General features: G+C 31.9%; 1 protein-coding gene across 1 annotated transcript in view; it reads right to left on the minus strand.

Annotated features, from left to right (window-relative positions):
* LRP1B (LDL receptor related protein 1B) overlaps positions 1 to 17729 on the minus strand; it is a gene marked incomplete at its 3' end in the record, with an annotated part of 1731654 nt that overhangs the window by 73677 nt on the left and 1640248 nt on the right. The window contains exons 80-83 of the mRNA XM_084254814.1: positions 14334 to 14450; positions 12617 to 12790; positions 10821 to 10946; positions 4853 to 5017 (exon numbers count right to left, since the gene is read on the minus strand). Of these exons, the coding sequence (XP_084110940.1) occupies positions 4853 to 5017; positions 10821 to 10946; positions 12617 to 12790; positions 14334 to 14450 (582 nt within the window). The remainder of the gene's footprint in view (positions 1 to 4852; positions 5018 to 10820; positions 10947 to 12616; positions 12791 to 14333; positions 14451 to 17729) is intronic.

A 17729-nucleotide genomic window follows, 5' to 3' on the forward strand; every position in this document is an offset into this window, starting at 1 on the left:
CTGTTAGTTACTATAGTTCAGTCTGAAAACCTATTTCCTCAGTGCTTTCCTCCAAGCTACTCTTGAAATCTGTCTTCACTTCTCACTTAAATTCAAGTAATAAAATTTCTGAATACCTTAAATAATTGCTAGTCTTTTTGATAAAGAGATTTGACATTCTACTTTTCCACTTAATATAATGTTTTCCTGGACTGAAAGTGAGTGCCCATTTATACATAATTTTACAAGTTGACTATATCTTGTCGGGTTGTCTCAAGTATCACAAAGATTACAGAGAACTATTCAGCAAAACCTGACAAAGAAAAGAAAGAGCTGTGGGTTTTATCCAGCTCCCTCCCAGGTTCTATCTAATATATTCTGACATGTTTCAAATTACAGGTCACAATCTATTTATACTTCTCAAAAGTTCATTTTCAGCCAGCATTGTAGGAATGAGATTGAAACATTTTTGCCTTTTTTTTTTTTTTGTGAATTCTGTAAGCCAGTTCCAGCCTTTTGACATTAGTCTAGAAATCCGTATGACTAAGTAGTTCAGTATTACTCCCAGCATATGGTTCAAATGAATGGCAGCTGTGATTCATGAAGTCAGCAGCAGAATTAGGGAGAATTTTACTTTTATTCTTTCAAAGGTTTGTTGTGAGAGTCAAGAACAGGGATTGGTGGCCATAATTTAGTAATTAATTTAGTATTATGATGCTGACATTACTACTAATAATTATTATTTTAATGTCTAACAACATTAATATTTTAATTTTTGATTATAACTCTTAATACATTTTTAAGATAGATTTATTTATGCATACAAGAACTGGGGGTAGTACAGGCTAGAAGTGGGGGTGAGAGGATTTACCAGACACTGGGGAACAGAACAGGCAGACTGACTGAAATACACTGCTGAGGAGAGCAGTGGGCAAGACAGAAGAGGTCTGCTGTGCCATGTGGGTCGCCTCCCTGGCTGACTGGGGATCAAACTCTGCTGCAGTTGCTGGCAATAGCTCAATAGCACTGTCTTTTACCCTGTGCCACCATAGAGGCCCATCCTTGTATTACTTCTAATGCTTGTAATGTATTATAAATTGCACAACATTTGGAAACTATAGCAGTATAAAGAAGGATTTCTTTCCTTAGATCGACATTTCATATGTTCATATTTTCGATATTGGACTCTATAATGAAGTTTCATTTCTTATCCTTTTTAATTTTAAAATATAATGTTAATGTTTTTCTAAATTATTATATGTCCTATAAGTATGGTTTGGCTTATCATAAAATATTAATCTTTTAGATATACTATATTATATACATTAACTATTTGTATTCATATTTTAATCTCCATTTTTATATAATAAATTTGGACTATATAGACATTCTCACTTTAATTTTTGCTTATAATTATGCAATTTAATGGTGAGATTATACTTCTAAAATATAATGTTTTATGTTCAGATGTTTCTAAAAGTGTCATTAGTTGGTGAAAGGATACTGAAACTTGGAAACTCTTGCCACATATTACAACATTGTTTGTTGCAGGTTTATATCATGAATATTTTCTTCTGATTGTGACTTACAAATGCTGGTTTCATTTATGTTTGACTAGGTTCTTCTCAACTTCCTGCTCCCAAATCTCTTCCTCCTCCGTTTCCCTCTTCCTGTGTATATTTGTGTGCATGTGTATGTGAAACTTGTCTTCTGCCATATGCTCATTAGGCTGTTCTTTTCCTAACCTAACTGGTACTATCTATACATCCTTATGTCACTTATTTGTTAAATTATATAAACTATTTCATGTTTTCTATTTCAATTTTACAATGTAGTATTGGAGTCTTAAAAAGCAAGTAGATCAAATATTCATTTTTAGCATTCCCTAAATATAATCAACATTTGTGCTAAGGGAGTTAGAACATAAGGTTTACTTTAAAATAAAAACAGCCCTCATTTAAATAAAAAGTGAAAGAAAAGCAAGATAGGCAGTTTAAGCTTACGTTCACCTTTTATTGAAGATATTAATTGGATGTTTCTGTACTTGACATACTATCGTCAGAATTTATAAACCATCTTGCCTCATTTCTCTAAATCAACTCTAGAAAACCCTGACTTGCTTTTATATGAATATTAATAGTCTAAAAGACACATACACTTAAGGAAAATATCAAATAGTATGAACATACTTTAGAGAATAAATATTCATGAAAGTTGAGATTAATTGCACGTTATTAATAACATATCTTAATAACCATAAGAAAAATGATTATTATTGTTCTAATATAAAATGACTGAATAATATTATTCTTTTTTTTTTTTTAAAGATTTATTTATTTGTTTGTTTGTTTATACAAGCACTGGGTACAGTCAGAAGTGCGGGAGGGTGAGAGAATTCACCAGAGCCAGAGCGGGGAGCAGAGCAGGCAGAAGGACCGAAGTACATTGCTGAGGGGAGCAGCGGGCGGCAGGAGAGGTCTGCGCGCCAGGTGGGACCCTCCTCCAGTGGCCGGGGAGCAGCCGGGGATCGAACCGGCACCGCAGAGGCCGCGGGCAGCTTCGCAACCCAGCGCTCAACCGCTGCGCCACCGGGGAGGCCCTGAATAATATTATTCTTTACTTACATTTTCACTATTTCATAGAAGGTAAATTTCACCTTAAATTCTATTCATTTATGAACATCCATGAGAAATGGATTACAAGGATCCTTATTGATATAATCAATGTGAAACTACTACATTTGTCAGTAACTTCGTATGTGAATATAGCTCATTTTTTATAGTTTCATTATTACAAAAAACCTTGAAGAATGAAGAAAAACTCTTTCCTACATGCAATACTTTAATTATGCCTTTCAGATGTGTTATTTTAATTAACTAGTAACATTTCCTTTGTTCAATTGCTATAGTTCTATACAACTGTCATAAACTTATTAATTTTAATTAAGATTGCCCCAAACCCTAGTTATATAGTATTCCCATAGGAATTTGCCAAAAGGCTTAACTGTAAAGAAACCAACAATGAATAAATCCATGGATTGCTCAGTGGGATTTGTTTAACAAATTAATATTTGTGTGGAGATAATGAGGTCCTACAACCTAAGATATCAAATAATGTTTTCATAAAACCACAATTTTAATAGTGAAAGATGCATCATAATTGAATATTATCTTATTAATTATTAGATGCTATAACACAATGAACTACATGGCCATATCTTAGGTTGAATTCATATGAGGGCTCATTTATTATGAATTTGCAATACTTTTTTTTTCTGAACATACTAATCTATGTAAATCAAGATCTAGTAATCCCAATGTATAGAAAAAGTTGATATATTAAATGAAGAATGACACAAGGTCTGGACTAGCAATTTGAACAAAACATTATGTTATACTGTATCTAAATACAATACATTAACAGGACATCAAATTCAATGCTTTATAGAGATTTGTCCCTGTGGATACATTGCAGGTTGTACAGAAAGCCATAGTTTGAAATGCCAAACTCTTTAGTCAGCTTAAATATTTCCAAAGATAAACATAAGAAAATTATCTGGTTATAAGCCAATGATTTTTATTATCTTAATGAGAAAATTAAGCCAACAATTAAATTATAAAATCTCTAAACAACTCATTGCATTAGAAAAGCTTTTCCCCTAGAGAAAATTGTATCTGTGCTACTGAAATACAATTACAGGTCATATCCTTTTAGCACACATACTAATTTGCATATTCAATGAAAGTTCCAGTGCTACAATTTCTCCTATAGCAACAGTTCATACTCTATTGCATAGACTGGCTTCCTTTAGGTAGAATAAAAATATCTGGTAAGACTCTTGGTGTCTTTTTTTATGTCAATCAATCTGCCGAATAATTTTCAAAATTATAATAAGCAGTTACAATACCTTGATTATCAATTAATAAGTCAAAAATATTTATAGACATAAAACTATCTAATTAAAAAAATAGTAATGCTCTGCTGTTAGAATGCAAATCAGAAACAGCTTGATTCATCTGAATTCTATTGAAAATGTATCTTCCTGTGGCTCTTTCAGTTAACATTATGCTAAGTAGTTCATGGAAAAACATAAGCAAAAGTAAAAGTGAGAACTCTCAGTAAGATAGAAATTAAACCATGGAGGCTGTGGGAAGGATGTAAGGATAATATGGACTGATTTTTCATTTGAAATTTTATTTTATTATAGCAGAAAATAAAGATATATATATTATATTCTAATAGTAGCATAATGTTCTTTTTTCTGATCACTGAAGTTTAAAAATTATATTTTTATTATGTATTGATGTTAGTTTTCCCCCTGGAAATATATTTTAAATTTAATAAAAGTCATTAAGGAAATGTTTCAATTTTTAACAGTGTACTATAGAAAATATGTTTTGCTAACATGGATGTTGAATCAATAAGAATCTCAAGAATTACTTAGGTTTGTGATTTGTGAAATAGCTGATCTTTGCAGTCCTACCCATATCTAAACTTCACTGACTAATTAAAAACTATAACAACAAAAAACACATTTTTGGGTCCAACATATAAGGCTGGTAAAACTGGTTTCGTTTCACCAATGTAAACTAGAGTCAGAATCTCTCTAAACACTGCACCCTGTTACGTGGTACACATTCAACACCTGGTGATGTTTATTACTTCTGTTCATTTTATGACAGAGCTTGATAAATTGAATTTAGAATAAATGCCATTTATTATGTTGAATCAACTGTTAAATTTAGTTTGTATTAAAGCATTCATTATTAAGATGACAGGAACTGTATCTATAACATTATTTAATCCTTTTATTTTTCCTATAAAGGGACAATTGAGAATTTTGAGAATTTGAGAATGACACTCAAATATTTACCCAGAGTTGATGGCATGCATGTTCCTCCATTTTGACAGTAGTTGCTACAGTGGTTGATTTGACATCTTTCTCCTGAATAACTGGGCCAACAATGACACCTCAAATCACCCTTCTCATTTAAAATGCATCTTCCTCCATTTTCACAAGACAATTTGCAAGAATCATCTGGTTATAAGAAGAAATGTACAAATTAGCATGTTACTCAAAAGATGATATAATAAGAATACCAATAAACAAAAATTTAATATTAAAATATTCTTTCATAAAATTTGAAAACTAAATACCTTAAATATAAAAACAGAAACAACTAAAAATAGATATAGATTTAAAACACAGTAATGGCTAATTCAAATATTGAATTAAATTTAATTCTTCTTAGGCTAAAACATTATTAGTCATTTCTTGTACTTTTTAAAACATTAAACAATAAAACAAGCAGAAACTTTCTAAAAATGAATATTTTCTAATCAAACTTTGCACATGATATTGACAAACATAGTGACAAACATATTGACAAACATAGAATATTTTAGGAGTGCCTGATATAAGCAAAACTGAAATGAAATAGATGCTATACTTACAGTGTATATATTAGATATAATCATGTATATAGTATACATACTAAAGTGTGTTTATGTGTGTGTGTAATTCATAATATAGGGAAACAGTAAAGTGAAAATAAACTCTTTGATATACATCTTTACTAACTACATGAAAACATAATATTAAGTCACTTAAGTTTATGGTTAAAACCAATCTCATAAAAATTTTCACATGTAAAGTGGTTAGCCACAGTTTTTCGATGTGTATTGACATGCTCATGCTCCATTAGAAATACAGCTTAGAGCAAGACACATTATTCAATGGAACAAAAATGATTGGGAGAATTATAATCTACTTTCTACTAATATTGTGCCTATTTTATATTGAAATAATGTAAAATTAAAGCAGCCTATTTTCTGATTCAATATACATATGGCAGAAGTTTAGATATATCACCATAACAATCACAAGAACATCTTAAAAGAGTCTCAGTAAATTGAATTGACAATGACTAAAGTATCTATTGTCATAAATAGGGACTGTTAGCAGTGCCAGACAATTTTGATATTTGTCTCATTGTAAAGAAATGTTTCCAACACATTGCCATGCAGGTAGCATTCAGCTTGGCAATATTAAAGTTTTCATCTGTAACATGAAGGACTCTTTCATCATATTTACACATACTGTAAAGAAAATGACAGTTGGTATAATGAGACCTGTGTTTCGGTCCTTTTTCTTTCACTGACTATCCATACAAGATAAGCTATTTGAGCCTAAATTTAAAATGACTAGAATAACAAATGCACCATTTAACTCACAGATATGTTGTGAATATTAAATAAGAAATTTGAAAGAAAAAAATAAAATTATGAAACTTTGTAAACATTAAGTACATATGTATATTCTGCATACACATACACACAAATGAGAATTTGACTCTCAGCCCATCTGTACTATATCTAAAATAGTAGGAGGATGAAGAGCTGAGATATGGGTCTAAATGGTTTATAATTTCAATAGGAAATTGAGCAGCTATTGGTAAACGACCAAGTAATACTCAGCGTTAATTTCTGAGTGTCTATAAGAAACGTTGAAAGAACAGATCACATGGAATAATATCTGGGAGTGCCAGAGGTGAACATTGGAAGACCTGAATGAAAGTCACTGAATGGCTCTAGATTAGAGAGTATAAAGGAAAGGTGTGGGAAAGAGAAGTAAGTTTGAAGAGTAAAAGAGAACGAGAGGAGATCGTTGGCTTTTGAACTCTGTCTCAAAAGCAATGTGGAGTATGAAGAATCTAACAAGTCTAATAATGACTTTTCTGTCAAGGATTAAAATGAAAACAGTGACTTCTGGGATGCTAAGTTACCCAGGCTAAGTAAGATGATAGGCTAAAATATAGTAATGTGGATGGATAAGTAGGATGCATTTAAAAGGTAATTAGAAGGTAAAAAATCACACTGACATTATATAATTAGGGCAAGGGAAGAATTAAGGGTAAATTTTCAGTTTCTTATTAGGGCAATTAAGTGAGAACACAAGGGGCAGAGAAACTGAAGGGACAATTTTGCTTTGGACATATTTTATTTTATTGGAGATACCTAAAAAAATTACATGGGAAACTGCAGCAAAGAGATACATAAAGAGATTGAATTCTCAAGAAAGATCTAGAATAGAAATATGTTTGCTTAATTTAAGTTTACCAAAACATAGCTAATTCATTCAGCATAAAATGCCCTAATCAGATTTGGAAAAGACAACAGTGAAGATAAATATTTAATGCATTATTATCATAGTTAGGGTTACTCTGGGAGGGCTAATTTTCAACTGTATATGCTCTATGTCAACCATATAAATATGTAAAATTTCTATATGGTAGGACATAGGCTTTTCTATAATGTATCTCATTAGGCACCATAAGTTTAAAAAAATCCAAAACTGATGAAAGGAAGTAGAGTTATGGTCTTTCAAAACCTAATGGTAATAGCTCTATAATGAAAATGAAGACTGCTTTTGTCAATAACTAAATCACACCCACAAGCCAAGCTCCAGCAATTATAATCAACTATAGGAAAGAGCAGGTGAATACTTTCCCAAGAATGAGTAACATTTGAATTTCAAATTTCTTACATGAAGATTAAAAATATTCAGTGTGCTCATCATTTAACAATAGCAGCAAGAGAAAGGCAAGTAATTATAAAGAGCTGAAAAACTTGGCTGAAGCAAATGCTAATGTCAGGAAAAAATTAATTGCTATTTATCTACACCAATCAATAATTCCAAAATCTACTTATTTATTTTCTTAACTGAAGTGGCTCAAACTGTTTATTACCAAAGCTCATATGCATAGAGACCACAGTGAATAATTTTTAACACTCAGATTATTTAAAGGTAAGATTTTATTTTAAATTGCAAAATGAACTTTGAGGTTTCTGTAATCATGTCTTTCAAGCAGGGATGAAATAGTAAAACAAATCCCTAAAAAAGATTTGGTTCATAGATAAGTATATATTTAGACTAATATGCTTTCTCAATTCAAACATAAAGCCTATAAACTTGGAGATAACATAGCAAAAATCCTATTTCATTTTTTGACCTACTCCATGACAGATTTGCCTTCCACCTTCTTGCAAAGCATTGTGCCAGTCACTTTGTGTTATTTTTCATATTTCCAATGAATTTAGACATGGGTACTGCATGGAACATGGAGGTACTGGAGTATATTGTGGGATGGTTAAAGATATTAGGTACTTTAGTTCACCTTGGGGTACCATCAATATTAATTAATATTAGATAATCAACTGAGCCTTTCCATCCATCTATTTCTTAGATATAAGAATAGGGTAAATGACAGGAGAGAATCACTGGGGTTTTGTAAAGATAAATGAAATAATGTGCATGTATTATATTTATAATGTTCCTTGTTCATATGTCCTCAAAATATTTATTATTTCTATTAATATTTTTAATTTAGTTAACTGAGGAAGGGCAGGGCCAAACAAATTAGTAAAAGTGTTAGATTTTTGCCTAACCTAAAAATGTACTTCAGCTCCACCCCAAGTCTAATTCTTCCTGTGTATTTGTTGGGTTTGGGTTATTGGATAAATAATTTTTCATTTAACAGAAAGGATGAAGGAGGGTTATGTATAAAAGACAGTGATGTCTACTCATAAAGGAAAAATTAAAAATATCCCCTGCAGTTTGACCATTAAAAAATAAAAATATCTAGAACATCTGAACAATATAAATATCATGTTGGTTGCTTGAGTAGGATACTTCTACTCAGAGCTCTCTCTCTCAGGGGTCGCTCGCACCCAAACAATAGCATAGGTGGACATGGCACAGAGGAAGCACCAGTGTGAACACTGGTCCTTGGTCTCTATGGAACTAGTGGACATGGGTAAGTCTTTTACGAGGACTTGTTGACATTATTAAAATCTATTTCTGAGATGCTTAGTAGAATATTGGCCACACATAGTTTTCCTGTATGACCAAGTCAGAGCAGAGAGTGAAAAACGTACCTGATAATGATTGAAAATGTTTATTGAATTTTCATTCTATCATCGCAATTGAAATCACAGCTTCTGGGCCTCCCCGGTGGTGCAGCGGGTTGAGTGCCATGCTGTGAAGCTGTCCGCAGCCTCTGCAGCGCGGGTTCCATTCCCTGTCAGCCAGGGAGATACCCACATGGCGCGGCAGACCTCTCCTGCCTCACCTGCTGTTCCCCTCAGCAGTGTCTTCAGTCTGTCTGCCTTTTCTGCTCCCCGCTCTGTCTTTGGTGAATTCTCTCACCCTCCCCCACCTCTGGCCTATACACCAGTTCTTGTATAAATAAATCTTTAAAAAAAAAAAAAAGAAATCACAGCTTCTCTGGCTGGGAGGAGAGTTGGTAAATAGAAAGGGTGCCTCCTATTGCCAGTAGCAATGTCCCCTTTCAATACCTGGTGCTCAAGAATCCACCCAAAATACCCATTGTGATTCACATTTAGATCTCTGCTGGGAAACTTCCCACCTTGCCACACATCACAGCACTGGACACTGCTATACATAGCTGCACATAGCTGCAATAAATGATTCCTATTTCCTTTACCTGCCATATTTTCATAGCTTTATTTGTTTCTTCTTTCTCAATGTTTTCCTCCTACATTACCACTTAATCTAAATCCAATCTGTCTTTGCAGACATATTCTAGTGGAAACTCCAATCAGTTCACTAATTTGGTAATCATCTGAGTTTTCATAGTAGTTCAACTCTGTCTTCTTTGTACACTGTATCATTATTCACATAAATATCTATCTATTGGTGTTTCTTTCATTCATTATATCATTTTTCAGCCTCTTCAGGTTTCCATGTTTAATACTTAAAGACTAGTAAATAAAAGAGTTAAGTTTAGATAGAGTTTCTTGGAAAAAGAAAAAAAGTTTTCAGTTTGCATGTGAATTCCAGCACAGAATAACAAAATAATGCTGTGGCAGTGAAGGTGATGACTGATAGCAAAGACACAGAGTTCATGTGAGGAGTTCATTCTAATAAAGGGAAATACAACAGATTGGAAGTCTGCTATGAAAAGATCCTAAGCAAGTCTATCATTACAATTTATTTACTGTGATCTCCAAAGGAACTTGGAGAAATATTACATGTGAAACAATTTAGTAATTGTTGATTTTCTTCTTGCTTAAACACATATTTTTCCATTACAACTAATATTTTGAATGTGCAAAATATACTGTCAGTTCACCTGGATAACCAGACAACATCTCTTCATTCCCATTACCATTCATATTTTTTGTTTCTATTTTTTTTTTGCTATTTAATGCTTATTAGCATCATTTCAGATGTTTCAATATTTTAATACTTTGACTCCTAGGTTCTAAAATATGAAGTCCATGAATGATAAAATTTTGTCTGTGTTATTCTTAATTAGTGCTATGCTTTGCTCATAAGCCTTCAAAACATTTAGTAATAGGAGTAGTTAATCAAGTTTTACACGCAAAAAAACCCCTCAAACCTAGTTTCTAAATTAATTCTCAGCTTCTAAATTAATGTATGGCAAACAGGAGTTGTTCAACATAGACTTGTAAAATGAACCAATAGTTTAAGCTATTGGCTGAACGGCATCCTCAGAAATATTATCTTCATGTATCAAGTGCTATGTAAAAATGTCTTTTTGTTTTGTGTGACTTCAAAGTTCTTGCTCTATTGTTAAATGCACAATAAGTGCTCAATACAGTGTTGTGAACAAGTATAGAATAAACTGATAGGAATTCATCATCACAGAGAAGAATCAGTGTTACTGGCATTCGAGAATAATGACATCAAGGCAGCTAAATTGATGACTGAATAGCTAATTCTGCCCAATTTCAATAGCTGTGATTAATTATCTTACAAATTAATTAATTATTACAGAATAATGAAGTTTACCTACCTAACATGCTGTCATCATTGCAGGTGCCATTAATCAAATATTTTCCTTCTGGGCACACACAGGTGGCCCCAGAAGGATTCAGCAAACAGAGGAAATCACATGCTAAGTCCAAGCATGGATTGGGTACTGATCAAAACAAAACAAAAGAAAACAAAGAAATGCATAACTGTAAATACAACAGGTTTCAAAAAACATAAAGTTTAATAAGATGAAATGATGAATTAACAATGTTGAAAAGAAATCACATCAAATTTCTACTGGGAGTATCTCACTTCAGCATTACCATTCTCCTTTGTAGGCAAAGAGAAATTATTATACAACACCCATCATTACAGGAAATTTACCCTAATTTACACCTCCCACAAGGGAGAAGAAATTATCCAAACACATACTTTGTCACTCTTTCTAATTGCTTTTTGGCAAAACAGTTGGTCTGTGATACCGAGGAACAGTTTAGGAGTGTGTGTAAAAGTCAACTCAAGACTTCAGGGATTTAACCCTGAATTTTTAAGATAGTTTTAAGATTGTTTTAATAGCATAAACAACTTGCCCCTGGTATTTACAAAGGTTAAAATTCCATATGTATTTGTTTGTTCAAAGCACAAACAAATACAGATGATTTTTTTAACAACCATGTTTATCATGGCTTCCCTTCCACCCGGTGGGAACCTATGTGCATGGTGAATATGTGCCATGTCAATATTTTTCTAAATTTCTATCCATTCAGCATCCTCTGTAGTCATAGTTGTTGTGTGTCTCTTTCTAGAGAACATGTCATTAGAATGTAACATAACCGGCACTGCAGCAGTGAAATCGTGACTGTGAAAGTGGCTTTGTTCTATGAGAACCACTACTCAAACACTTATTATATCCAAGGCAGAGTTTCATTTATTTTTCTTTATGAAGGTGGCAATATTTGACTATGAATATGAATTAAGCAGAACTAGAGGATGAAAGGGAGAGTTCTCATAATAACCTGAGAACCATATATGTCAGATCAGGAAACAAGCTGCAAAATGTTGCATGGACTTTCAGGAAGTTTTAGGTGACTTGGTTGTTTTCATCTATTCCTATTACTTATCTGGGTAAATATCACTTATTACCTTTCCAGATAATGGCCCCCAATGAGGTTAAATCCCTCTTAATTTGTATTAAAGAATGATCATAAATAAATCTCAGTTTCTTGAAGGATGACATCCTACATAAAATCATAACATTTCAGCCACACTTTTTTTTACATAGCTAAGTATTTTTCATGATTGTGTTTGAAACATAACTTTTAAGACAACTGCTTCAATTATTTACCAATTCCTTTTTGGGAGAAAACACAATGGTTGGGAAGAGTGCTCAGATACATTTAAGGAATATGTTCTACATTTATTACTTGGTGATCAGTTTCAAAAGTCAAATGGTTAATGACGAATTTCTTGACTAGTATGGTCTGTCAATAGACTCACAGTTTTTATTAAGAATTTTAGAATAGCAGAATATGGAAATTTTTAAATAACAAAGTCAATTCTAATTCTAAGAAAACAGTCAAATTCTGAAATTTTCATATCTGTATGGCAGAGATAGAAACTGTTTCATAATTGCTATCTCAACTTGGTTATTTGAAAAAATTATGCTAATATCAAAATTAAAGACATTTAATTTTGAAATAAATTAAAATAGTTAACATTTTAGTTAGTTGACATTTAGTTAGTTGACATTGAAATAGTTAAAATATTTTAAAAATACTTCTTTTGAGATACATGAGAAAAATTCACCAATATAAAAACTGTATAAAATATACTTACAGTCTACTTGTTTATAGCGATGAGATATCAAAACACCTTTTGTTTTATCAATATCTAAAGCTAAGTATTCCACTGAACCATGGCCAAATTTTTGTACTCGAAATACACCACTTTTAGGTCCTGCTCCATATATATAATCTTCAAAGACATCAATTCTATGTGGATGCAATAAGCCTAGAATTTTTAAAGATAGATTATGAAAGTTGCAATGTAAATACTCAGACTTGAAAAGACTAAATTTAGGTAAGATCACATAAAAACATTATTGCTTTTAAAATTTCAGAATCAGAATATCTTTAATATTAGATGTAAAGATATTAGAACTATTTTTTTTTTGTAGTAGGAATATGTGAGATACTAAACATGCCTCTCAGAACATAAAAACCATTTTCATCCTCACTAATCATCCACACTACCACAAAGCCTTTGCTGGGGGTAACTACATGCAGAGTAATCCTCTCTGCTTTATAGGTCACAGACAAAAGAAAAGCCTACGGGCCAAGTTTATCCACTGCCCCCAAATACGCAGTTCATAAAATTTTCAGTTTTATTCAGTATAAAATAAATAATCAAATTAGATCATCCAAATGATTTAACAATCACAAGTTGATTTTAAAGAATACAATCTCCACCCCAAAATATTTGATATTATTATTGTCTGCTTTAAAAATGGAATAAAGAAAACAGGCTAGCAGATGGTAATTATACATTAGTTTACTTAAAAATAATAGAGAACATTTTTCGCATTTTAAGAAATTACAATCAATTATTTTATAAAAATAATCATATGTACATACAGAATATATAATAATTTGGCACTAACATTTACAAGTAAAGTATTTTATTACTTCAAATTCATAAAGTATAAAAGTGCTTTTTGCACTTATGTATATGTCATTAATGTTTTTTAATAGGAAAACATGCACAACACTTAAGCTGAAACACAGGACTTTATTATAATCAGTTACAGGGATATAGATTTTTTTTCCTCCTAGGATACTCATACAAAGAAATCCACTTGAAACAAAGGGAACAGTGAACCTTCAATTTAATTATTTTTCTTTTAACTTCTCTGCTTAAAAAAGGAAACAAAGCTATTTTCAGTAAATATAGCTATGCAAATATAAAAACTTCAAGTAATTATTGCAGTATGGAAGGGAAATTACATTCAGAAAAAATACCTGAGATAAATAGGCAACAAAAGCATGAAGTACAGAAGGGAGTCAGAAATGAGAGAGTAAAAAAGAGAGGGTAAACACAGAGGTGAAATGAGAAAAAGTTTTGCAAAAATAAGAGCCACTGGTAGGAGAGGTAACTTGTCATGCATACACACTGCTTTTTCACTTGAAAATGAGTATCCTCATCAGTGAATTTTAAACATAATTGTATCTATGATGTTTTACTACATACAATAACTCATTTTCTGCTTCCTATCATTGATATTTGAAATTAAGAATTGTGTCCATTGGCCCTTATAGAGGCAACAGAATGGATATTTCTGAATCTAGGCAGCAGTGTAACATGCTTGTCTGAGTAAGAAGTTCTGAACTGTCCTCACTGGCAGGAAGAAAACTTATAGTCAATAGTAAGAGCTATAAGTTGAAGGGCAAACGAATTTTAAGGAAATCCAGAATGCCATGCTTTCACACTTATATTTTCATAACATTATTCAATATTCTTTCTAATAATTAAATGAAAACATAAGTACTTCACAAACCTTGTTTGCTGCTGACAGAGACTACTGAATCAGAACCATCATACAGAACACTGCCAATAACTGAGAGTTCAAGGTCAGCCCAATAAATCCGTTCACTAAAATGATCCACAGCCAGACCTGCAAAATCCACATACACAGATAGTGGGAATAAATTAGGTTATTAAAACTATGTTTTTGGTTCCTAATACATAATTATAATTATTGTCTTCTTCTTCAAGACACTGAAGTTATCCAGTTGATACCATGGTGTTTTAGAAGATAGAAAACATGACAGAACCCAATCCTTATTTGAAATACGTGCGTATAGGAGGCATAGGATTTATAGAATAATCTATAGCAAATTTCTTCACGGAAGAAAAGCTGCCCTAAAGACCCCTCCTTTTTACACTTATTTGGTTTCTTAATTTTGGCTATTATCTGAAAGACCTTTCCATGATACTTCATTTAAATCTTTATGTACATATATACAGAACTACCATCATTTAAACCTATTCAACCTATTCATTAAAACCTATTCAACCATTATTTAAATTTAAGTAGTTACATTCTGACTGTTTGTGAAGATGCATTTCTCAGAATATAAAAGATTCATGGACTTAATCATGATATTTTCACCTGCTTGGAGCTAACCTACAGTGTTCTTAGACTCCTGTGTACATGCTGAATATTAAAATGACTAAAGATTTATGTGTATAGTAGGGAAGAAAGAACACCAAATTCCTTAGTTAAGGTTTTAGTTGTGCTGGAATTTTTCACTCTAATTTTTTCACTCTAATAAATAATTTGCTTTGAAATAACTTGTTTTCACTTTTACCATGAGTATCTGTGAGTAAAAAACAATGAATTAACTGATGTGGTAAAAATTATTTTTTCTATTTATTCAATATTTTTATTTTTTTATACATAAAAAATAATTAAACAAAAACAAAAGTACTGAATGTGACTGAAGTTCTTGTAAAAATTATAACACATAGACTATCTTAAGTAAACTTCCTTCAGTATAGAAGTATAAGATCTATAACACATGAATTCTGTAATAAATTTTTACTATAGTAGATATTTTATATTAGTGACAAAACTTGTCTTTATATATAACATTTTACATACTTTGAAAGAACACTGCATTTAAAATTCCTTTGGAATTCAAATGTTAAAAGAGTTTTCCCATTCAGATGATTCAATAAACAACTGAGGAATATTTCAGTAGTAAGACAACTAAATGAAAGGTATTAATGAATTTGTGTAAACTGTATTCCCATGTAGATGGTCCAAGACTTCATCAGAATAAACAAAAAAATCAGGTGATATTCATCTGGGAATAATTCTTCAGTAAAGTATGTAGATGTAATTGACACATAATCTAACTAAATTATAGAGATCTATTACACTCAATAAGCCTCTGAGAAATGACTTAACAATTAAAACATGTTACCTGTGTTTTGTTTTTGTTTTTTTTAAAGATTTTTTTATTTATTTATACAGGCACTGGGTACAGTGAGAAGCGCGGGAGGGTGAGAGAATTTGCCAGAGCCAGAGCCGGGAGCAGAGCAGGCAGACTGACGAAGCACACTGCTTCAGGGAGCAGCGGGCGCAACAGGAGAGGTCTGCAGCTCCATGTGGGACCCTCACCAGTGGCCGGGGATCAAACCGGCTCTGCAAAGGCTGCCGGCAGCTTCGCAATGCAGCGGTTACCTGTGTTTCACTAGTTACCTGTGTTTCACTAGTTTTTGTTACCTGTTTTTCACTAGTTTTTGCTGGATGATTACTCTGCTATTTGGAGTTATGTTGGGAGATTATGTTCTTTGCTTCTTCAAGAACGTATAATTATGGGTAACATGAGCCATAAAATGTTTCAGTTTCCTGCTGCCACCATTTTATTTTAAAAAGGTTGCTTGAGAAACAAGGGAAATACTGGTCTTTCTAGTCAATCTATGCAAGACACTGAAGAATTAGATTTAAAAAAAAAATATAGCTGCCCCAATAAAAATGGTCTTTACATCTTAAAATATTCAATGTGCTAATGGTATAACAAAAGAAAGCAGTGGATATATAATTCAACTGAATTATCAGAATAATTTCTCCAGATTCAGCAGTAGTAGAGTTCTCATAGGTGTCATCTATTAAATTATTAGTCTAGGCCCGTGGAAGACATACCCCCATTTTTATCAGCTCTGGTCACATATTGTGCTTTTGGATGAAATTATATCTAGATAAAAATTATATACAAATATTTCAGATGAATGGGATTTATAGTCCCCCAAATCCACAAATTATTTTGATTTTTCTTTAAATCCTTTAATAAAAGAGACAGTCTTTTAAGTTAAATGAGTTAATAAAGTAATCAAAGAACTTTTCCTGGTACAAAGATGAGTCTTGCTTATATGAAAGAACAGGTTCACTTCCATTTTTAAAATATCACAACTCTTTTTTGTCTTTAACAAAGAGCCAATAATAAAATGGGCAACAAATAAATGCCCAACACAGCCATTTTTCTCTCCACCTTGAATGATTATTATCTGGATGCGGTCAGTATAAATATGGAAAATTTATAATAAAATGTGATATTTGTTCTAATCCAGCATAATGTAATCACAATTTAGAAGGCTTATAAAAGATAAAGACACAGGCTCACTAAGTTTGAGGAATGTGCAATAATGCATGTAAATGACTAATCATATGTAGTTATTTTGTTAGCATCTCCCATGACATCAAGACTACAATTGCATTTTGGGGTTTGTGAATTGCACTTTTGTTGAACTCTAAAATTTTCCAAGATCTTCTCACTAGTTCCTCTATTTCCACTACAGTCTTTAAAAGGAATATAAAGAAAATGAAAGAAGTAAAATCTAATGAGAAATGACCATAGTGCCAGTGGAATATTTAAGGGAGAAGACTTGGAGAGAATGATAAATTAAAATTACTCTGTTTTCAGAAATAGCATAAAAGAATTTATACATTCTGTGTTAAAGGAAAGTGAAGATTTGTAAGGTAGTATTAACCAGAAAGTATACACTACTATCTTCTTGATTTAAGAGGTGATAAGAGGGGTCCAAAAAACTGAAGAGATTTACCACTAAATCAAATTTATTTTCAAAAACTGTTAAAATATTTTTAAAGATAGGATGCTTACTTAGATTCTTAGATTGCAAAGTACACATTGAAGTTATTTTTCCATAAACATATATATATATATATATATATATATATACACACACTCAGTTATCAGTGTTAGTAAAAGAAATATGCTTAGGAATTACAAAATAATCCCAAGGTTTTTTCATTCTTTTTATTTAGAGACCTTGTTGGCCAAGGACAAAGAATATTCTAATTGAACAATCATGACTGGTACTGTGCCTGTATGTACTATATACTCTCAGAAATGGCCACATTTTTATT

Source organism: Talpa europaea (assembly GCF_964194135.1).
Source record: "Talpa europaea genome assembly, chromosome: 1".
Classification (NCBI taxonomy): Eukaryota; Metazoa; Chordata; class Mammalia; order Eulipotyphla; family Talpidae; genus Talpa; species Talpa europaea.